The following is a 25109-nucleotide window of genomic DNA, read 5'->3' on the forward strand; positions in this document are numbered from 1 at the left end:
TCTTGAGATACTTACAGGATGGACGTCTTTAGAGGCCGTGTGAGACAAAGAAATGCTCCACGATACAGAAGTTACACTACCACAAAAAGCGTCCAAACTTTCCAAATGAGCTTCCATGTTGCGCCAAAATACTTAATTTGACGTTTCCATGACAACGGTCCGAGTTGAGCTTCCGGATCACGTCCGTAGTAGTAGTTGTTTTTTCTTTTGCAGCACTTCATAGTTTTTATTGGAGAAAAACGGACTGTTAAACGGCCCATAATGGTTATTACGTTCTTTAGAAAACGATAGGCTCACAGAAAAACAGCCCAAATCACAGACATGGGGATTCGCACGGGACTGGTATTATCAGAGGACCCATGTGTTGGCCGAAATACGGTAGGTAATTTTCGGGGGAATTTTTACAGACATTTTTACAGACATGGCAGATTCGCACGGGATAAAAATCACAGACGACCTCTGCGATTATTACAAATTACCGGAGGTCCCTAGGTAATACTAATCCCGTGCGAATAGGGCTTTAGTCCTCAGTTAACACAAAGGCATCTGAAAGCAACTCTCTTTTTCTATGATCTGTGCGCTAAAGCCTATGAGAGTGAATGTTGTTGTACACATAATAAAGTGATGTTGACATTTAAGAACTTAAGTTCTTACGAAATTTAGGAGTTTCATGAAAACATTTTGTGCAGGTGTTTGCTAGTGCAGTTTTTGAGTTTTGAAGTTATGTTTTTGTGTAAAATCAAGTATGTTGTCCCTAACATTCTAAACAATTTCAAGGTTTTGTCAGTACTTTAAATCAGTTTATACAGATATATAATTCAACAAGGCTTAAAAGGTTGATGCTTAATCATTTTAAAGCTTAAATGTAAAAACCATTTTACATTTCTTTACTTGAAGAAACATATGCATAACATTTCTAATGTCTGACATTAAGTTTTCTTTTTCTTTTACATTACAAAGCTTTCAAATAATCAAATAAACATGTAAAAAAGTAATTTAATAATAAAAAAACAGATTGTCATCAATAAAAATGCCATTTTGTAAATCTAGGCGTATCGTGATGTTTGTACTTTACAGCATTAATTTCAAATGCAATAAATGGAATATAAATACGAGTAAAAACATGAAGTTTAAGCAGAACTACTTTGCACTTCTTATGAGTAAACATATTAAGAACACACACGAACGTGTCTAAGGAGCAGTAAACATCGCAATGGACTCGGAAGATGGTTTCTCTGAAACGAACTCCAGATCTATAGCTGGAGTTATGGACTTTTTCAACCTCTGCAACAGAGATGGAGAAAGGCACTGGGTTCATTTTGACATTGAGAAACACAACAAATATTGATATTAGGGTTAGTGTTTGTGCACTGTACATACCTGCAGCATAGACCCTTTGGTGGTCCAAAGCTCATGTAGAGCCCCAAGTGGAATCCAGATGATGGAGGCGAGAGAGATGAACCAGCCGACCACCTCTGCCCAGAGCGGGTATGTGTAGGACTTGCCGTATCGAGCTGGAGTATACTGAAAAATACTGGAGATCAGAATACCCTGCAGAGAGAGAGACCGGAAAGAGGTCATTATTATTAAAGGGATAGTTCACCCAAAAAAAAAACAATTCTTCGTCATTTTCTTACTCTCAAGTATTATTTTTTTTATTCGATGGAAGTCAATGGGGACCTACGGAAGCGTATTGCATTCACTTGAGGAAAAATAATCTACTCTGTTTTTCTGAATTAACGAGTTAATTATCTCAGAATTACGAGATAATTTTTCATGAAAAAAAGTTTTTGCTCAGTTTTTCTGAATTAACGAGTTAATTATCTCAGAATTACGAGATAATTTTTCATGAATAAAAAGTTTTTGCTCTGTTTTTCTGAATGAATGACTTAATTATCTCAGAATTACGAGATAATTTTTCATGAATAAAACGTTTTTGCTCTGTTTTTTTGAATTAATGACTTAATTATCTCAAAATTATGAGATAATTTTTCATACAAAATATTTGCTCTGTTTTTCTGAATTAATACTTAATTATCTCGTAATTCTGAGATAATTAAGTCATTAATTCAGAAAAACAGAGCAAAAACTTTTTATTCATGAAAAATTATCTCGTAATTCTGAGATAATTAACTCGTTAATTCAGAAAAACAGAGTAGATTATTTTTCCTCAAGTGAATGCAATACGCTTCCGTACGGACCAGCAACTGTTTGGTTACCAACATTCATCAAAATATCTAATTACAAATCCTCCTCAGTACTTGAGCGAGCTCCTATTGCATTATATTCCTTCACGTTTATTGCGGTCTCAAAATTCTGGCCAGCTCATAATACATAGAATATCAAAATCGATTACGGGCGGTAGATACTTTTCCTATTTATCTATAAATCTGTATTAAAATCCATCTTTTTAACCCAGCATACACAAAAAGCATATCACATCTCTATAAATCAAGAAAGCTGCATGAATTACGTCAACCGGAACCGGGAACACTTCCCATAACATCCGATGTACTAGTTACATCTTAAGTAAAATGGCATCTACGCTTGTATTAGTTTCATCCTTATCCCGAGGTCACCATTAGTCAGCCGAATTCAGTCAGTATCCAGATCAGATGGTGGATGACCACAACAGGTGGTCATGATAAGACCCTAGAGACAGATCCCCTGTGAAGACCTCGTCGATATGCCAGCCAATCGGCACAGATGCTTTATTAACTAAATTCTGTTTGCATCATTGAATCATAATTTCCATGTTCATCACTGTAAAGGTGCTTTAAAACATTTCTATTGTATAAAGCGCTATATAAATAAAGGTGACTTGACTTAACTTCAACAGAACAACAAAACTTTTTTAGAGCACCCTGAGGATGAGTAAATACTGACACAATTTTAATTTTTGAGTGAACTATCCCTTTAATTCAAAGCAAAGCATTATACCTCACTCAACCTCTCAGATCTGCAATTCAACAGACACAAACCGGGCTCCACTTTATAAATATCTATTACTATCAACAAATGTACAACCTTTTTTCAATGCCATTTAAGATTTTAAAGATTGTTTAATATGGGAAGGTAAGGGCATTTAGGATGCCCAGATTCCCTGTAAAAGGATGTGTGCACAATACAGTCTCACAAAATATGAGTTGTCAGATTTTATTTCACTTCACTGCTACTAAAAGATCTTGTTTGGAAAAAGTGTACAATTTTAAAACTATCTGCACTTTGAAGCTTTTTACTCTGGCACGCAGATCGATATAGTTGTCAGTTATCAAATATAGAGAATCCTGATGTTTTTTTCCTCACCAGCACAAGCATGGGTGAAAGGTACTGCCAGCAGACACGGAAGAAGAGGTTTGGTTTCTTTCCCAGCATTTCCTCCACCATTAAACTGAGCCGTCTCACTCCTGCATGAGTGTGAGAGAATGAGATGTGAAAAAAGTGAGATTAGCATGGAAAGCAAAAAAAAGCATGAACTGTCAAATCTCTGTACAATGGACACATCTGATCTGAGTTTTTTATAGTCTGAAGTACACACTGAAGGAAGTGACATTCACCAAATATGAGAGTGACGGCGAGCACCTCGAAGAAGGCCAGAAACATAAGAGACACCACAGCTGTGTAGTGATCCATCAGCTGAAACACATATATCCCACTCTGCACACACACAATATTATTTCATTAGTTTTGAAATAAAGGGTTAGGTTTCATGTCCATAATCAAAACAAGGACTACATATATAGGATATATTTTAAATGATTTATATATTTTTATGGTGTCTAAACTTGTAGCTCAAACAGTAGAGCATTGGCGCTTGCAACACCAAGGTCATGGGTTCGATTCCCAGGGAAAGCAAGAATTGATGAGAATGTAATTGTGTACCTTGCAATGCAATGCAAGTCGCTTTGGATAAAAGCGTCTGGCAAATGTAAACTTCAGTTGTCCATTTCAATTACTTCACTCAAAACTCTGATTTTTTTATACATTTGCTTCACTACTCGATGCTTATTGAAGTCCACACACAGAATTTTTCACATATTAAAATGTTTTAGTAAAAATATATGTAGATATTGCCTTTTTTATTTGTATTGTTAACATTGTTAAAAATGTAATGTCATTCCCTCCAAACACTTTTGTTCTGTTCATTTTCACATGGCTTTATTTAAACTTAGATGTACTGTATTTGACTTTTTGAATTTTAATTTATAAAAATATATATATTGAATATAGTAGGCTACTTGAAAATATACTGAAAAATCCTCAGATATATCTCTAAATCAAATCTTTCTTCTGAAACTAAAATTATGTTTAGGTCAGGAATAGTTGTATAAAATCCAAATGATCCAAGTATAACAAAATCAAAAGTAAGAATACAATATTTCTTTGTAAAGTGAAACTAGAGCCTACTGTGTTTACCCTGGAAATGTGAGGAATCCCCAGCAGAAAGCCAACGCTGCACACTGCCAGAACAATCAGTTCCTTCCTCTTAAAAACTTGCAAAGCTTTCTTGCCAAAGCCGTCCATGATGAAAGTTACAGCCACTTCCACCATAGCAAACTGCACAGATACACACATGTACATTCACACAAACAATAATCCAAAATGTTCACATGTGAATGTACAAATTGCACAAACCCACAGATATAGCTCTGTTCCGAAACCTGGTGAGCTGGGCACTTTCTGATCACCTTTCCATTCAAAAGAATGAGACCTTTTCATTTATTATCCTGCTTCATCTAAACACATGAGTACAGATTTTGCAACTGCACTCAAATTTCTCATCTTGCTTGCAAGGTGTTGACATTGACACAGTTGCGTCTTTTCGGTGTGTGAGGAAACAGCTTTCCACAGCTCAAAGAGAAAGTAAGAATCCTGTGTGATCTTAGTCCTGTGAATTATGATTTTTGGCTGTACAAACATAGCAATAAAGGCAGATGATAAATTAAATATAATCCTTTTTTACTCCATGAGATTCACTGAATTTATTGCTCAACAAACATTGAGAAACCTTTATGAAAACATAAAATGAGCAAATTTGACATCTGTGGCCTACCAAACTTTACCAAGGCCGCACCATGTTTATACTTTGTAAGGAAGATAATTGCAGAATGCACAGTGACAAAATGTATCCAATATGTTGGACATGATGAATGCCAAAAAAATGCAGATTATAAAAATATTTACATATGTATTTAAGCATAAGATGCTGAAAAAGCAGTGAGATCCATTGCAAAATCAAATTTAGCGCATGTTTACAGAGAAAACAATTGAAAAACAAGAGTGTCTCCTGTGCAAATGGCTTCTTAGAAGGCAGCTGTCTGCTGTAAGTAGGTATCAGACAGAAAGGCAGCTTTCTAGGGTTTAGAACAGAGCTAGTTTGTGCATGCTTGTACTATGAGACCTCTTCTCTTCTACCTGACTGTCCAGTCCAAGGCAGAGTAACATGATGAAAAACAGAGGCGCCCAGAGCTGAGAGATCGGCATGGTGGAGAACACCTCAGGATATACCACAAACACCAGACCAGGCCCTGCAGAAAAACACATACACACAAATATCACACTGATCAGGAGAAAGATGACACTAGTTGTTATGCCAACGGTCATGGCTATCAAGAACCAGATCCGTCACACAGTACTTTTAATGTTTAGTACTCTCAGCTCCGCTTAACACCGTTTACCCTTTTTTTTTCTCCAACATTCAGTGCAAAAATTAAAATAAAAAAATGCAAATTCTAGGTTCCTACAGTACTCAAACCCAAAAATAAGATATTGCAGGAAGGAAGAGAAGGAGACTAAATAGAATGGAAAAAGAGCTGGAGAAACTGGCTTGGAAAAGGCTGTGCAGCTGCAAATAATGTAATAAGTATTACATTTTAATTGTAATAAAATGTTCATAATGTAATCATTTTCTCAAAACATAATTAAAATCTTAAGCTCATAATGTAATATTAAGTTTTACATTATGAGAAATTTATTACATTATAAACTCACCAAAAACTTAATATTTTCTTAATTGTAATAGCTTCTAAAACGTAAAAAATATTAGTATTCCCTTAAGGTACTTTTTTTTTTATCTAAATCCAGTCTTAAACTACCTAGGAAATGCAACAGATATTCATACAATATTCATGCAATTATTATTATTATATTTGTATTAAACATACAGCATTTGTATTCCTTTACAGTACATTTAAAACATCTAAATCCAGTCTTAACCTACCAACAAAATCCACCAGACAAGTACTACTATTACTATTATTACTACTACTACTACTTGTATACATGTGGTATACATACTGTTAAATGACAAACAGTGTTAAATACCAATTTTTAGTGATGTAAAAATTGTTATAACATTATGAGCTCAAAATTGTATTACGTTTTGAGAAAATGATTACATTATGAACATTTTATTACAATGATAATGTAATACTTATTACATTACGTTCTGTTTTTACATTATGTGCAGGTATTACATTATGAGTTGCTGGTCTTTCAAAGAGAAAACAAAGTGAAAGAATAAAAGAGACATTAAACCATTTATTATGATTAAGAAATGCACAATGCCAACTATAATGGCATTGCTCAGGAATGATGAAGACTTTTGGGTGAAATCGGGTTGATAAGGTGAGTGTAGTTGAGGCAGTGGTGTTTCCTCTGAGGACGCAAAGGAGGAAAACTCTACAAAATACAAAACTCCCAAAATAAAACAAAACAAATATTACAAAAACTGCAAAATAGGATATCAAACTGTGCAAACTAATACATTTTTTTCTGAAGTATAACACTGCCGAACAGCTACCCCGGTTTCATTGGGTGGCAGCATCTCTGCTTTAACTGGTATAAATTGATGGACTTGAATGACATCATATAGTAAACAGTAATGTAATATAAACACAAATTATGATATTGCAAACTGCTGTGAAGTTCTCCCGAGGGCAGCTCAAAACTCAAAGACATTCTTTTATCATTGTTTTGCATTTACACTGATCTACTCTGCCCACATTGCTCATTTCTTCCTGATTCTGTTTCGCCCATGAATGGTCTCTTTTATTCTCTTTCTCTGGCATAATCCCATCCACCCTTCACCTCCTCTCACACTTATCCTCTCTTAAACTTTTCATTTATCATCCCACTTCATTTCAACTTTTGAAGCTGGAATTTCCCCACAGAATTCTCATTTCCTTATTGCAAAGTGTTGATATTGACTTCCTTAGGCCTGTTTCACACACAAAAGCAGCGCATATTTATATCAACGCCCACATTAATAGCTTACAGCAGTATTCACATTGCCAGTTTCCTGTTCTGTGTAGATTAATTAGGACTTGGTTGTAAATGTGATTGCTCTACTCATGTACAGTGCATTAGATTTCACACCCATCACAAGAGCACAACAGCAGAGATCACATAAGAAGAATAACAGATCCTGTGTGCAGTGGTGGATATAGAAAGTTTTAGGATGTCAATAACCAGAAAGAAACAAAATACATAGTTCTGTCATGAAACTCTAGATGGTGCAGGCTAATAGGTCCTTAACTCAACCTGCGTGCAATCACATGATTCTCTATAGGGCAAAGCTGACTGGTTCCTGCTGTATCAGTAGCCATTTAGCTCACATGCTAAACCTTCAAATACTTGGTTATGTGTCATAGATGGCTGTTTAGCCATTTTTGTAATAACATAAAAAGGGCTCTGCTAGTTGGCGCGAAGAATGTAATTAGCATATTCTTATTAAGATTAGGATTTCTAATGCAATTAAAATAATTAAATGTAATTAATTTATATTTAATTAATAACTATAATACTGAATAACTGTAAATTGTTTTGTTTAAAAAAAAAAAAAAAAATCCCAGGATCTGACAGGGTGGGCAAGCTGTCAATCTGGATGGGCCCAGGCACCTGTAGCTCCGCCCCTGTCTGTGATCCTGGTCCTTGAAACTGAGCTTTGATTCATGGTTGAATGAAGACAGCAATAAAAGATAACAGGAAATGTGGTATTTTCAGTTCATGCGATTCAGTGTATTTACTGCTTGTGAACAAACCTTGAAAAACGCAAGGACATGGGAGGACTAGTTCTACAGCTGCAGAAACTGATAAAAAACAAAAAACAACTTACCATCTGTGGCAATGTCATCTACAGGTAGGTTGTGAATGTGAGCCATGTACCCGATGGCAGAGAAAATAACAAAGCCTGCTACGATACTAGTGGCTGAATTTGCCAGAGAGACGATAAATGTGTCCCTGTAAAATAAAAGGTAATCGTGATGAGGAGAATCAAGCATTTATTGAAGATAACAGACCCTTTAGCTCTGATTAGTGCAATAAACTTAAAAGCAATTAAAAAGCAAGGTTTTTCCAAACCTTCAAATTTGTTTATTTTAATTTAGTTTTACGTTCAATTAGATGCATTTGTTTTATTTAAATGTAAACATATGTTTTTAAATGTATAATCAGCAGCTGGGACAAAGCCACCCCAGACACCTTACTTGTATTTTTAACACTTTATTGCCATATTGCTTACTTAAGGATGTTGTTGTTGTACTTGTTGTAACTGGCCATAGATATCATAGAACCAAAGGAGATGCCAATGGAGTTAAAGACCTGAGCAGCTGCATTCACCCACACCTACAATGTAAGATTAACAAAGACACAAGCGCAGGGTTTTGTTCTTGTCTTTTTGATTTTTTTTAAAATCATTTATAGACATCTAAAAAAAAAAAAAATTTAAATAAAGCATTAACAGTAATCATATTTAACATTTGCTTTTATTTTATGGGCATAAAAGCACTGTCAATCAATCTAAATCCCAATTTAATCACAACATATTTGTAGTTAACACATTCAGACTCAATCAGATCCTTTTTATGAAAAGAAAACAATATAATGTGTAATTATTGGGTTCGGCAATGTATATAAGCATTTATACAAGCAACACAAACAGAGCTATAGGAAACATAAATATAAAAAAACAAAACCTGCCATTCATTCAGTGACCTACACATGATACATAGTAGGTGTTTTCAAAGATTTGACAGTGTTAAAGTTATTTTAAACCTACTCCAGACCACTTAACCAAGTGTCAATTTACATGTCATATGTAAACAGCCACAATTCCCACAACAATGTTGATGTTTATCAGTGGTACTACAGTAATTATATGTTTCTTCTACAAGCTATAATGCAATGTTGACTGGTAGGTTTGTTTTTAACACCACTTGACTCATGTATTTTTATACAAATGATCTCACCTGGACTTCCAACAGTTTACTCCAGTTTGGCATGAGGAAGAAGAGGATACCATCTTTTGCCCCAGGCAACTGGACATTATTGATCAGCAATGCAAATAGTATGAAATAAGGGAATGTGGCAGTGAAGTACACAACCTATGGACAGAGTCAGTCAACAGAGGGATTTAGGGACAAAACCACAAAAAAGTATATTTTATTTATTCCCATCAGTTTCTTTATCAACTAGATAAAAATGTATTTAGGTTTATTCACTTGAACAAACATAGTTACTCTAACAGTTAACATACTGAGCCTTATTGTAAACACACAAACACATTATTTATATTATTAAAAAGACAAAACCCCTAACTAACAAGTTGTATCTTAAATATTCCATTTTGCCTTCATTTAGACAATTCAAACACATTGAATCTATTCAGAAATGATGTGAGCTCTGAACTCTGACCTTTCCAGTGGATTTGACACCTTTAAAGATACAGAAATAAACAATGGCCCAGGCCAGGACTAGGAGGCCAAAGAGTTCCCAGCGAATCCCTCCAGCGTGCTCAATCCCTTTGGTCATTTCTAGGACCTTATGACTAAAACAAACAAACAAAAAACAGAACACATTGCAATAGGCTCTATGCACGATTGCTTCCGCGTTTTGTCTCAGCCCGCCCAGTTACATCCGGTGCTGCGTCGGAAGCCGTTTTTGCATGCGGTGGAGATAACGGTAAATTACACTCGCTGTTTACAAGAACTTCCAGTGGTTAACGTGAATGATGTTAACAATATAGTGAGGCAGTTAGCTGTCACACCTAAGAGAAAGAAAGCAAAAGGCTTTAAATTATATATTTCGAGCTACATCAACAACTTTGAGGGTGAGTATTCTCTCATATCATGGGAAAACCGACTAGCGAATCGGTTTCTAAAATCGTTGTGTCCGTTTCTGAGAAAATAAATTTTATGAAAGTTTTGCCGCTAGTACACTTCGCTATAGAACGCGCTACGCGGAAGTAAAGACGCTGGCTGAGATTCTACCGGAAATACGTCAACAGTGTTCGTGCATAGAGCGTATTGGATTGAATCGTTCCCTATACAGAGTGAAGAAACAACTACTCCACGAGAAAACTTTTCTGGAATTTAACATTTGAACTCTCCCTTGCAAGATTAGCATCCCCACCCGAGACGCAATCACACAGTCAATCATCTCAGTACTGTCTTAATTTACATTTCTTTCCCTTTGCCACTAGCTACCCCGATATCTATCTTAGAGGAGGGTGGGTCTTTCATGTAAATTACTTTCTATCCTCAAAAGGTGTAAACTCCCTAGGTTTATGACCCTAGTCAATGCAAATTCCTATTTAAGTTCATGACCCACATTGGGGAATGTTTTGTCTTAGTCTGGGTATTTAAATATATGCTGAAAAATGCTTTTTGTAGTCAGATGAGCCCGTAATGCTGAATGTCCTCAGACACTCAGCATTATGTAATTTTCCTAATGTCAGGTATATATATATCTTTTGCTCTTTATTACACAGTTTTGTATTGATTATCTTTGAATTGATTATGTAATTGGCATAATACATTTACCTGAATAATATTAAATTGTTACAATTGAATTTATTCTGACTTACTCTGAAATTATTTTCTCAAGTAGATTAAGTGAAGGCTGATGTTACTGCAAATCTGTGTCAGGTTATTAACATACTAAAGTCCAGTTTTGAGTGGAGAATAGGGCACACCAACTGCAATTTTAGAGCTCCGGTTAACACTTGGCACTAGTTCAAGTGTACTCTGTAGACTGTAAAGGCTTAAAGGGGAATTTCTGTTTAGGACAACAAAATGTTGATCAACCAACCTAAATAGAGGGAGCCTTACCTTTGTTTTAATGTAATGATACTCTAGCTAAGGCTACGTCTACATTAATCCGGATACATTTGAAAACGGCGTTTTCGTTTATAAACGCTCTCCGTCCACACTAGCGTTTTCAGGCGTTTTCGAACATTTCAGTGTGGATGAGAAACTTTTGAAAAACGCCTGAAAACGGCATATTAATCTTACTGCGCATGCGTAAAACCCCACAAAAGATCACTGATATGATTCAGATGGAAAAATAAATAATGAAGTTATCGCGCAATTCTTCTGACAGGATAATTTTATTTAGTAAAATATCTCATTCATTGATGCGGTCGCAAGCAGTCACCATATGTTTGGTCTAAAACGCAACTGCTCTCATGTATTGCCGCAGGACAGCAAATGTGAGTAAATTCTGTCATTTTGCAGGACTGTGATATGAAGAGTGTGCAATGTAGAATATTTTTAGCAACAATGTGAAAGTGAATAGCACATAACAGGCACAATACTGGTATAAACATGAATATCTATTGGTACAATATGCGTCACATGACTAAATTTACATCATCGTTTTTAAATACCACCGGTTTCACAGGCCACACTACAACGCGAAAACTACGTTTTCAAATGTATCCACTTTGCAGTGTGTTTTCAAAAAAGCTTCGTTTTCATTAATAAAAACGCTGTCTCAGTGTGGACGGAAGGCCAAAACGGAGAGAAAAAAACACGTTTTCAAACGAAAACGTATTAGTGTGGACATGGCCTAAGTGTATGTGGGAAACCATGGCATGACCAAACCAGAGCTACTATCAGAGAAGTAATGTTGTACTGCTTATATCTGTAGTAGTGGTCATGACCTCCAACTAGAGATACTGTTACTTTAATTCAAGTGTATACAGATCTAAACAAAATACTTTTAGATAGAGGAAGCATGAAGGCGGCCTTCTATACAGTATAGTCAATTACCTCTGTCTAGTGACAATCACAGTGTGACCAAGTGAGCAAGACTGGCGAGTTTTTGATCGTGAGACCCGCGTTAAACGGCCGGCGCGAGGCTCTCTGTTCGACATAGACTCCTAATGAACGAGTAAAATATAAAGTAAAGAGTTAAATAGAATAATCAAGTGTCTAGATAAAGTATCATATAAATGACCAATAACAAATTGCCATTCCGACCTAAATTCGACGTCGCATTAAAATGGAGTGCGATAAAAGAAAAGACAGAACATGCTGAAAACCGTCACCCGCTTCTTGGAAACTGTCGTTGGACTGATTGTGCGGCCCTTACCCAGTAAACAAATTAAATCTGTCACTCACTCAAAGAATTGTTGACTGGCTGATTGCAGATGTGTGGCATTGCCAGGAAAACCAGTGGAACAGTTGCCAACTGCATTCCACGTGTTGTTGCAGGATTGCCATGGCAATGAGGGGCTGAACGAATGAAGCAGGTAGTAGAGAGCCCAGGTCATGAGCACATTGTAGTAGGTGCAGAGCACGTAAGAAATCACCACCGTGGCGAGCCCCACACCTGAGGACAGACAAAGAAAGAGTGAGACACCGGAAAATGCCGCCATTTCCTGACACCATTTCCGAGTCTTTCACTTATGAACAGACTCATATTGGAACAGCGGTTAGGGCTCTTCAGAGGCTCTGAAATGTTTAGTTTAAAAAAGAATAAAACGGTTGACCTCAAGATGCATTTCTAGGTTGGCATACAAGTTTCAAAAGAACAGATAAAGCAAATCTTCATGACAGCTGTTTTCATTTTACTTTAGGTCAAGTTATATTAAGAGAACTCTTATCTAACAACATTTCTAAACACGTTAAAAAAATAAAAACCAGTTTCTCAGGATTCTTCTGTTATGCTTTCTTAGTGAATATTTTGTTGGTTGGCCAAGACACCAGGGATTTCTTATGGCTCCAGAGACCTTATGCAAGAGGTTCTTAGAGATTTAAAACAGAAAGTCTAGTTTTTTATTGAGGATTGCATGAATAAATCCAGTAAGGCTGTTCAATGTTATGTTGTAGCTTAGATTTCAGGCACACACAATTCTGAAAAGCTAAAAAAATATTTGTACCCTGCTTACATGTGATTCCGATTGGATTGATATTGTGGGGTATTAAATGTGTTGTTGGAACAAGTAGTCTCATAATCTAGATCTTATGAAAACTTAAGCTTCAAATAGATTTTTACCACTTATTTGTAGCTTACAATGGTTCTTAACTGGATCTACAGTGGATATCAATTGGTGACCTAAATTGTACAAAAACGTATATAAAAAAACATATTCAAAATCAAATTTCTGCATATGCCCAAATATATTGTGCCAAACAATTTGTTTAACAATCTTTCATGCTGCCAAGTTGGATGAGGGGACGTCACGAAACCTGTCCATGTAGGTATTTGCCTTTCATGAAGTGACTGATACATGATACAACTTAGTATCATAGTTAAGAGTTAATTGGATGCACTTAACATCAACAACAAAAGCTGAGAACCACTGCCTTACGCAACAGTATTTCTGTTTCTCAATGATTTCATGTATTAATTGCAATCTGAGAAAACCGAGAAACTAAACTCTTTGCACACCACACAATATGCTTTTCTTTATAAAGGGATTTAATGGCCAGGGGTAAACTTAATACACTTCTTTTGTGCTAACACCTCACTGAAATTCTGATATACAGAACAGACTTGCTTCCAGCGGTTTTTATTCATTACTGCCAAACTGTAATCAGTATTGAAATCTCATATAAGCCTAAAGTCAAACAGAATTAGATTTAGATATCAGGAAGATGTTTGAGAATTAAGTGTCATATAATAACAAAAACATTCCCATCCAGACATTTCAAGTTCTTAAAATAAGCTTTTGCCATTAAAAAAAGGAAACGTATGTTATTTTAGTTATTCATAGTGTTCTGTTTATGATTTACTTGCCAAACCAAACAGTTTGAACAGTATTGGATCCAATATAGACATGTCTGTTCAACATGACTTGGTAGGACATGGTAGGCGGATGAAGCAGCAAAGATCACTGATTTGAGTTTTAACCATGTTTGATGCCAGCTTTAAGTCCTAGGATTAGCTATCATCACTCTCTATGGATCTTGGCATTGTTGTGTGTATTCCCACCACCTAAATGGAATGTCCATTAGTTGTTTCAGGCCTGAATAGTAAAAAACATTGAAAACAGGAATGCTGTTTTTGTTGGCACATTCCGTCTGGTGTCCTCTGAGGTCATGTAGACTCCCCCAGAGCATTTTGTTCCTGAACTACTCCTGGATAAATGATTCTTCTGCTTAACAATAATATAGACGAGGGGCATTATAGGATTATTGGATGCTCAACTTTAGAACAACAAACCCAGAATAAACAGTTACTCTATAATGAGATCCACTGCATGTAAGATTATTGTTAACGTTGTGTTAAACTTGAGGTTATAGAAAGGTTTGTATGCATTAGGCTACTAATTGAGAACAAGTTTGTTTAAGAACAAGTTTGAACCTAAAATACCATCACATATTATTAAAGGAGAAAACACTACTTGACATGTAAATAGGCCTACTATGTATTATCCTTCAAAGAGTAAATAAATCCCTATATCCATATTGTTATAATCTTATGGAGAACAGCTGGGCCCCAAATAATATAAATGCACAATGCAAAGTTTAAATTGTGTAAACGAGCAAAGCTTTAAAATCTAATCTAGATAAAAGGAAATTCTTAAATATTCAGTTCAGTTTACTAAAACATATGTAAGATTTTTTTTTGGGACAAATATTATTGCCTGCAGGTATAGAAAGTAACTATTGGTTTCTACCATACTTTATTCCAAACTTTGTCGAGACAGAAAGATACTTTTTTTCTAAGAAAAGCTCATCTACTATATTTTTCATCTGTTTTCTTGTGCAGAAACAAACCCATAGAATTCATCCTCTCCCATGTTCCATAAGAAATCCTAGCACCAGTTCCACAATTTTGTTTAACATTAGTGCTGTATAACTGAACATAAATGCCTGCCTGCACACACTCTCTTTTTCCTGTTTAGTGCAGAACAAAATCATTCCAATGTTTTGTTCTGAGTGTGGGCGTTTTCTAGCCTAGAAATCTAGACGCACCCTAGCGGCAGCAAAATGTATTTTGCAGCCAGGGCAGTCTAGCAACTCTCCATAGACTTTCGAGCTGCAAAAACCTAAATTGGGTCAGGCCAATCACGTCGCTTATAGAGTAGGCGGGGCGGGCTTAACATATGACGACAGAGTTGCGACGGTTACCTGGCTGCGACTTGAAAACAAAGAATGACGGCTGCTGCTGGAGAACAGTCTTTCGAATCGGCTTTGTCCGCGACTCTGGAGGACTTGGAGTTAAGTTTTTCTTTGAGAAAAGAGCAATGAACAGCACTTAAGTTATTCTTAAAAAAAGGAAGATGTGTTCGTCGTTTTGCCGGCCAGATATGGCAAAAGTTGAATCTATCAACTAGCTCCGCTGTTGGGAAAACGCTCTGGTTGGTTGAAGCGCTGTCCTATTGCGTGCAGAGGGAATTTGAAAGACATCCGTTTATCCCGCCCCTCGGAGTGAGCGTGTCTATGGTGAGTTGCCAGACCTAACATGATGTAGGTCTGGCTTGCCAAGCTAGGAGTTTTCACCTTAGGAAACTTGTTAAATAATGTAACCCTGATGTCAACAACTGTTGAAGGCTATGACTACTCCAGCAGAGACAGAAAGGATACTTAGGAGTGAGGTTAATTTTCTGACCATACCAAGATAGAACCCATTAATAAAAGTCCCGAAAGATATTACAAATGTAAAAGGAGGTGAACTATTATAGAGGAGAGCTACTGAATTATACTTTACTCACTTTTTCTGGTGGATCGTCTGCAACATCAAAAAGAATGTGACATAAGAGTACATTTCAGTCAAAAGAATATACAGAAAGAACTACCTACTTCAGTCCCTCTGCTAGCAAGGAGCCTTAATCGGCTGAAATGAGCCCTATATCAAGGGATGGACCCAAAAGATTTGACCGGGTAGACTATCTCTGTCTTTGAGGAGAGAAGCCTTTAGTTAGCAGGTGAAAGAGTCAAATTTAAAAAAAGACAGAAAGAAAAGAAAAGAAACCCAAATGATGAACAGTGATGGCTGAGCTTGATGTTGACACTCACTTTAGTCACAAATAGGTTGCCCTCATTTCCATAAAAAAAAATGTATTAAAACTTTTATTTTAATTTAATAAGCAATGATATGTATTTATTTCCAAATATTCATTATAAGAAGAAATACTGTTGTTTTCATAAAAGTAAGAGTTCAAATATGAGGAGGACTGATTCAGGTACAGAACACAGGACGAACACAAGAGATCAGCCATCACCAGATCATCAGATATGAAGTACCATAGTTACAGGTCCACATATTTTTACAGGGAAAGTAAAACACAAGGGTGAGAAGATGAGCTTTGCACTCTGTAACCATGCTTGAACTGCCATGTCAATGCAGAGAGATGTGTTGATTCACAAAACATAGTCCAGCAAAATGATAATGGGTCATTGACATAACATATTTTTGTGTTCAAGTGCATTTTTTCTTTTTAAAATAATTTGATACATTTATGACATGTATCACTTTTTTCATTTTCAGTACATTCAACTAATAAATATGCCTATTATTTTATTTTATGTTTTGGTATCTTAAACCTCAAAAATGAACACACTAAGAAAACTATTTAATGGTGTTTAATAAGAAGAAACAAATTCTAAATAAAATACTATGGCATCCTTTTATGTTTGAAACCTTTCCTATAAACACATTTTTATAAATATAAGTAGTTTTAAAGCTGTAATTGAAAAACTTTTGTAAGGCAATTTGTATGTTCTCAAATTTAAGGTTGGCACAACTGCCAACATGGGTCTTTTATAAAAAGGTAATAACAGTAAGCATGATAATGTATCATTCAGAGGATCCCAATCTTTGTGGCTAAGGGAAAAGTTTGTAGATCTCTCTCAGGCCCTGAGATTACACCTGGTATTAAGGTGCATTTTGGTCAATCAGATCACAAGTGGACCACGCTAAATACAGGTGTAAACGGGGTCTAAAGTTTTGAGCTTGTCTATTTTCGACCACTTCCAGAGGTAGTCGAAACTGCATTCGTAGTGTAAACACTCATGCTGTCGAATGTGTTTAAACAGCTGCAAAAGCCCGCCTACTCTCTGCCTACTGGCTTAATGTGTAAACATTATGGGAAGTGCGCTGGCCTAACAGGATTTAATCTTTTTTCGGCTGAAGTTTGGTTTGGTTTGGTTTGAAGATGGAACATACTAAGTACAATGTTCTCTCACCATTTTCGATTTCTAACACACACTCACAGCTTTCAGCGTGGTCTTGAGGCTATCAGAGCAGAAAAGCTGCTGCTCTCCATATTTTTCCGTAGTCTCCGGGCAAATTCAAATGTAAATTGTGCGAGCTTATTTTGTCTATTAAATTGAAAGATCTGAAAAAACACATACATGTACCTCCCCTCAAAGAAATCGGGACAGAAGTGGTTGAAAGTGGACAAAAGAGATTAAAATACCAGGTGTAAACGGGAATTTGTCTCCCTTGTCAAATTGTGATCCGATCGACCAAAACACATTTTAATACCCAAGTTGCAAAAGTCAGGTGTTGCAACCACAATGAATGTTCCTATATATAAAAAAACATTATTTATATGAAATAAAATAAAAACATTATTTAAGCTAAATAAACAATTATTTTAAGTTAGGTTTCTCTTATTATTATTATTTTTTTATTTATTATTATTGTTCTAAATGTTCTAAAATGTTTTATTATTGTTCTTTTTTAATAATTTTAAATGCCACTATCGTATCAAGTAAAGAAAAAAGGGTCACATATTAGGTGTCTTTAATTACTATGTACTTACATCAAAACTGTTATGTATGATGTACTTGTTCATGTTGTTTTGCAAAACACTTGTGCTTCTATTAAGGTGGGATATGGGTAAGATTACGGACAGGTTTGCTGGTATGGGTCAGTTTAAGGGTGGGTTAAGGGGTAAGGGAAGGCTCAACAGTGTAATTATAGATAAATATAAATTAATTACAGATGTAATATGCAGGTATTTCAAAAAATAAGTACAAAGTAAAATCATGTGTGTATACAATAAGTGCATTGCATAAAATTATTCATCTAAATCTTAGTACATAATAGTTAAAGTCACTTAAAGTGGGACTGCAAACGAATCCGGCTGCAAGAGAAGCATTTCTTGCAAAAAGAAAAGAGAGGTGATGAATTTTGTTTAGTAGTTATTATATAATGTTCTATTCCAGCTGCTATGCATTTCATGTTTTAAACATTTCAGTTAATGTGTTTTTGATATTTTTATTTAAAATTCTTAACTAACTTAAGCTGATGATTCTTTTTGTATCAATATAAAACATGACTTTGTTGTTATTAAATCACAATAGATTAATCCAACCAATCCATTGCATTGTAGCCTATTCCAGTTTCTATGTTCCGAATGTGGTCATGAATTATTCTGTTTTAGATCGATTTACTACTTTTACTTTACTTTTGTTGACAGTGACACAGTAAAAAAGAAACAATAGAAACAAAGCAGAGGCCTGTTCCATAAAGTGCACTAAGAAAATTGGGGATTACAGTCCAAAACCTGACTTGAATTAAAGGGCCCCTATAATGGATTTTTGAAAATGACCTTTCATGTAGTGTGTAACATAGCTCTAAGTGAATGAAAACATCCTGCAAAGTTTTAAATCTGAAAGTGCACCGTATATAAAGTTATTGGGCCCTATTTTAACGATCTGAAACGCAAGTGTCAAGCGCAAAGCGCAAGTAACTTTGTGGGCGGGTCTTGGGCGCTGTTGCTATTTTCCTGGCGGGATAAATGACTCTTGCGCCAGGCACAAATCTAAAATGGGTTGGTCTGAAGTAGCTTCATTATTCATAGGTGTGGTTTGGGCGTAACGTGAAATAAATGTATGCTTTTATAATAAATTGTCTATCTATCTATCTATCTATCTATCTATCTATCTATCTATCTATCTATCTATCTATCTATCTATCGTAATAATGTATGATTTGCAAAAATGAGAACTGCTGCTTCTGTGTAGATGAGAGAATCAAAGTGTATGCGCGTTGTGCACACGCTACATTGATTATGGCCAAGCATGCGCCCTTAAAATAGCATATGAATAACATGCGCAACGCGCCACTGACTTTAAACTATTTTTTCCTGGTTAGTGGCGCAATTGTTTTCTAAACCTGCAAAATAGCATGAAGGAGCGTTTGCGCCGGAACACGCCTCCTTTTTTGCGCTGAACCGCCCAGGGAGCGCAAGTTCATTCCCTAATTTAGCGACGTGCTTCTGTGGAGGGAAAAGCGCACTTTGCGCGGGTGCAACATAGGAATGATACATGCGTCGGTGTACAAAGTCAATTGCGCTGGGTGCAAGATAGGGCCCATTGTCTTTCAAAAGTAAGAGTCGACTCTGAGTCAATGAAATGAATTGTTTTTCAAACGAGTCATTAGCCGTTTCGTTGTGATGTCAAGATGAAACATTAGCATATTGCCCGCCCACTTATTGCGTGCGCAGACACCAGGGAAAACTTGAACCTCAAACCAACAGCTGATTCCTGTGGATACTGGATAGCATCATGTCGAGAAGACGGCGCTGTGCTCTACAATGTGAAGGTAATGCCAGTTTTTTTTTTTTTACTGCCCAAGGACAAGCATGTGAAGAATCAGTGGTTAAAGTTAATCTTTACCACGATATCACAGCCATATAATCCTAAACTTTTGCTGTGTTCCCTTTATTTCACTGACGACTGCTTCTCAAATCTCAGAGTTCAATGTAGGATCTCTTGCTCTTCAAAGATGGTGTTCAAAATACTTAGTTTTGAGTTTTATATTGTGTAGGCCTCCTGCTAACTGGCTAACTCATGTTATTACTGTCTTACTGAAATACTTCTGCTAATCAGTTTGTGGGCCACAATTACCTAAAACTGTGTCTATTAATGCAGATTGTCTGTCGTTCAATCAGACAAATATTTATTTTACCAACGTTTATGTTACATCAGATCATTCACTCTAGAGCTTGGCTAATGTATACATGCACTGTTATTGATACAGTTTCCACGTGTTCACCGCAATATATTAGAAAAATACTCGGTAAATAAATTAGTACAAGTAAAATAATCGGTTTGTTGATGGACATGCACTTGTTAATGCTGATGGTGAGGAATTACAGTTGCAACATCTCATATAATGTACCTCAAACTGAGTAGTGTATCACTGAGAAACACTGAGTCCTGCTCGAGTCGTCCTTGCGATGGAGGTTCGGGTTGTATAACAGTTCTTCCAATGTTTCATCATTGGCGCTCGCATTGATATGGTAAAATCGACATCATTGTTCGTTACTGTGTTTATTTTACGGTGTAGGAAGCCTCAGGACAAGCAGAGCTGACGTTGTTATGGCAATGGACGTTTTTTTTTTTTTTTTACCTTTGATGCATGTAAACATGTTGTATGAGAGTCCACAACAACATTAGGAAACTTTAAAATAGCATAATAGGGGCCCTTTAAATTAACAAATCAGTCTGGCTAAAGGGGTTCCATAAACAATTTAAGTTCACGCAATCCCACTAATTTGACCCTGGTTCAATGAGTCAAGATCATTTGATATGCACACTATTCTTAAAGGGATAGTTCACCCTAAAATGAAAATTAGCCCATGAATTACCCTCAAATCATCCTGTATATGACATTCTTCTTTCAGACAAATACAATCGGAGTTATATTATAAAATGTCCTGGCTCTTCCAAGCTTTATAATGGCAGTGAATAGCTGTATATTTTTTAAAGTCCATCAAAGTGCATCCATCCATCAAAAAAGTAATCCACACAGCTCTGGGGGGTTAATTAAGGCCTTCTGAAGTGAAGCGATGTGTTTGTGTAAGAAAAATATCCATATTTAAAACTTTATCGACTATAATAACTAGCTTGTAGCTTATATGTATGAGGATGTAGGACGCCTCCCGCGGTTCAAACAAACAGGGCTGGGCAACAAACTCAAGTCCTCCAACATTTCTCTTTAAAAATTGTCGTGGAAAAAAAAAAGTAAAAACTTTTATCATGGATGGAGGCACTCTGATGGATTGGAGGGTAGCACTGTCGCCTCACATCAAGAAGATCACCGTTCGGGAGTCCTTTCTGTGGAGTCAGCATGTTCTCCCTTTGTTAGAGTAGGTTCCCCCCTCACAGTCAACATGCAGATTAGGTGTATTGGATATGTCAAATTGACCATAGGTGTGAATGTGTGAGTGTGTGTGTCCCAAATCATGTAATGAGGAGGGTTGGGGGAAAGACCTGGCAACATACCCCAGAAAAAAACATTACATTCAACTGAAATGGTAATATATATATATATATATATATATATATATTATATATCTATAGAGAGAGAGAGAGAGAGAGAGAGAAGAGCATGTTCTAATGTCCTACTATTAACCATGCAACAAAACAAATAAACATTTGCCATAAACAAAACCAAAGTGAAATGTATATATTTTAATTAATCCTTGTCCACTATACATTCAAACAGTCATTAAACAAGAAAACCTGAAGGTTTATATACTGTATATATTAGTTTATACTGTATATTAGTACAGGTTAGTTTCCCAGCATAAGTTGCCAGAGTGACTGAGCTTGAGCTATGTTAGAACCAAATTGCTCTATGGAACCAAATCAACTGACAATGAGTCAAACTAACAGAAAAAAAAAGCCTGGCTTATTTGGTAAACTTATTTTATGGAACAAGCCTCTTTAATCTTTATATAATTTATTTCTAAAAACATATTTCTTAAACTCATTTGATGTCAAATTATAATTCAACAGACTTGAACACAGTTGAGAGTTGAACAATCAGCCATTAGTTTGACTGAATTGCCAGAATGTCCCAAACAACATACAAATCAATAAGACTTCCCATTTGCTGTACTATGTTTGGATGGTAGAATAGAACCCAGGATATGTAAGTGATTGGGAGACATGTGCCACTCACCTTTGAAGAGGGGACATATTTTAGCCAGAGCATGGACCGGCCCCAGACGAGTGTACTGGCCAACAGTGAACTCCATGAACAGCAGTGGGATACCACAGAGAAACAACATGACGAAGTAGGGAATCAAGAAAGCACCTGGAACATGTAAAACATTGGAAAACAAAACATGAGGCAAGAAAAGAAAATAATGAATAAATAATGAGAATAAACAAATGATTAAATGTTCTTTAATCACTGTTTTCAGTGGTCACAAATGTTTTATTTTTGTCTTCATAAATTTGACAGGGATAAATAGATCAATAGTTTATTAACAATGGTCAAATAGTCCTGTAATTACATTTTCCACCCCTTAATTTGTCTTTTCCCCCATTTTTTCCCTTTTTGTTTCCGCAGAGTCATTCTGTGAGGTTAAGACTATTTTCTTACAATTCATGTTAATGCAAATTTACCATGAACAGAGGAAGTGTCTTTCAGGAGGGCAAGATAATTTATTGACATGCTAGATGAAAAGGCGATAAATGTATTTCCTCTGATTTAAATAAAATTGTAAATTTTAGATGATGATAAAAAATAAAAAATAAAAAAATGGTTTGTGAATGGTTTTACTATCTATGAAAACACAGGTAAAGAAAGCAAACATTCATCTGGACGATATGGATGTGCACTGAACACACTAAAAGAATTATATGGTTATATACAAACATGAAACAACAGGAGGCAGGATTATCTGCAGTGAACTTTGTGATAGCTGTCCTAAAAACATGTTTATTCTAAATATCACAGAAATTGAGTTTTATTGATTGTCATTCTTAGGACAGTATATATTGCGTCTTTTTTAACCATTCAAGTTTTTTAAGAATTCAAATAATTTTTGCATGCCTTTAGGACATCTTTTTAAGATTTTTGGCATGTTGCCAAGTCAATGAATATGATTTAAATCAATGATTAACAATGGAAAAAGGGTCAAAAGAACAAAACATTGGCAGAACCAACGCAAAGATGAAACATAGTCTGGCGTGAGAAAATTAAAGACATATCCAATGTCACACGCCTGTCCTGGATCTACTGTTACATCGTATAGTTACACAACAGCCACAAAATTAGCTTACAAAAAAATAATCTTAATACAGATAAAATAAACAGAATATAATGGTCATAAAAATGTAGTTTGCAAAAACATGCAAATTGTAATCTCTGTATTTAGTTTTCTATCGATTTTTTTTACTCTAAAAAAGGTGGTAGAGCCTTAAGTAAAAGTATTAAAAAATACTTTAATTACAACATAAGTGTTGATTACAACATAATTTAATACAACATAAGTGTTAAATGTAAACTGAATCATTATGTTAAAAAAAGTTATTTTCAAATATAATTTTTTAATCATGCCTATAAAGAAATTTCCTAAGCTTTACGCTATTTAACTTGAACATAAAAGTGCCTTGTCATAAAAAGGTCAGAGTTATGTGATTATATATAAATATAAATTAATTTATTACATTGAATTGGCATTCATAAAGGGGTCCGTCCTCGTGTTTTTTGTCACATGACAACAAAATGGCTTCCTGCATGTTTATGTTGGTTGGCAACAAAGTAAAACTTTATTCAGAATAATATATATATATATATATATATATATATATATATATATATATATATATATATATATATAAAGAGCCACAATGTTTTCCTTTTAATTATATTTTATATTTTTATTCTCATTATTATAATAATTATAATTATATTTATATTCTCAGTAATATAATTTCTCATCACTGGACACTCAAAATTCCCGTAGCAATTGTTAACTGTAATTCATAATTAATATTTTGATGAAAACTATTATGTTTACCATGGCAAATTTTGTATGGGTGACATCGGAATGGCTACATATTCATTAAAGAGTAGCAGGAGTCTCGTTCACTCACCTCCTCCGCTCCTGTAGCACAGGTACGGGAAGCGCCACACGTTCCCCAGACCCACCGCATAACCGATAGAGGCGAGCACGAACTCCAAACGTCGACCCCACGTTTCTCTTGGTTCCGTCATCTGGTGTTCAGCTTTTGCCAGCCTCATGGCCTCAGCATTGCCGGGTGTCATTTTGCCGAGATCCACCTCCTCTTTTCCCTCTCCAAGCTGATGCAATGCATACTTACTAGACAAGGTCGTGGTCTTATTATCAGTTCCAACTCCCATCATTACAAACGTTTACAGCGCAGAAAGATATTATTATTATTAGCGCTTAAAATATAAATAGCGCATTAAAAATAACGATTAGGCTATTCAAAGGAGGATGCATTAGTCTTTCAAAACGAAGTAGCTTGACACCGTTATGCTTTGCCGGTATTTTGTTACCAAAAGTCACTATCACTGCTCTGTATTACAACAGATGGATTGTTCAGCATATATTTGACTAACTAAATCTACCCCTATAAGAAAACGAGATACCGCATAATCTTTTAACTGTTCCGAATACATAATATGCACAAGTGGTTAGCTGCTTATATAGCTCTTTAGCTCAGTTACACAATTTTTTTAAGACCAGCCCCCTAAAGTATAGTTTCGTATGTTACATAGCTGTCTGCATTCTGGGCTGGCTTCCTTTGGCTCCGCCCATTGAGTGACGTCAGTCGGCTGCGAACGCGCGCTCTTTGCTGTGTCAACTCAGTAGGTACAATATTCATTGGTCACGGACACGGGCGACCTTAAAATCAAGTCAAATAACGAGCATGCACGTCTAGTGGTTTGTTTACTTTGTGCACAGTTAATGTAATCTGTATTCCCGAATTTAAACATTATATGCTAATAGGGTGACCAGATGAGATTGACTGAAATTCGGGACGGGGGGGGATGGGGGGGGTAGTCCTACTATGATATTAGACTACATAGCCTATAATAAAATGAATTTTCACACCTGAACCAAACATATTTTTATTCAAAGATCAACAGTCTGTCATTAA

The 25109-nt window shown here is 35.8% G+C and overlaps 1 protein-coding gene across 1 annotated transcript; it reads right to left on the reverse strand.

Annotated features, from left to right (window-relative positions):
• Positions 1–978: 978 nt before the first annotated feature.
• LOC311083267 (sodium- and chloride-dependent GABA transporter ine) lies at positions 979–24699 on the reverse strand. The gene is made up of 13 exons (XM_084114691.1): positions 24078–24699; positions 22153–22287; positions 12402–12612; positions 9694–9826; positions 9249–9383; positions 8522–8625; positions 8117–8241; positions 5416–5528; positions 4417–4557; positions 3558–3657; positions 3307–3407; positions 1381–1551; positions 979–1284 (listed from the first exon to the last, which is right to left on the reverse strand). Exons 1-13 carry the CDS (start codon positions 24346–24348, stop codon positions 1192–1194), a joined length of 1833 nt encoding a protein of 610 aa, XP_083970817.1. The 5' UTR covers positions 24349–24699; the 3' UTR covers positions 979–1191.
• Positions 24700–25109: the final 410 nt, after the last annotated feature.

Source organism: Abramis brama (genome assembly GCF_963993115.1).
Source record: "Abramis brama genome assembly, chromosome: 5".
Classification (NCBI taxonomy): domain Eukaryota; kingdom Metazoa; phylum Chordata; class Actinopteri; order Cypriniformes; family Leuciscidae; genus Abramis; species Abramis brama.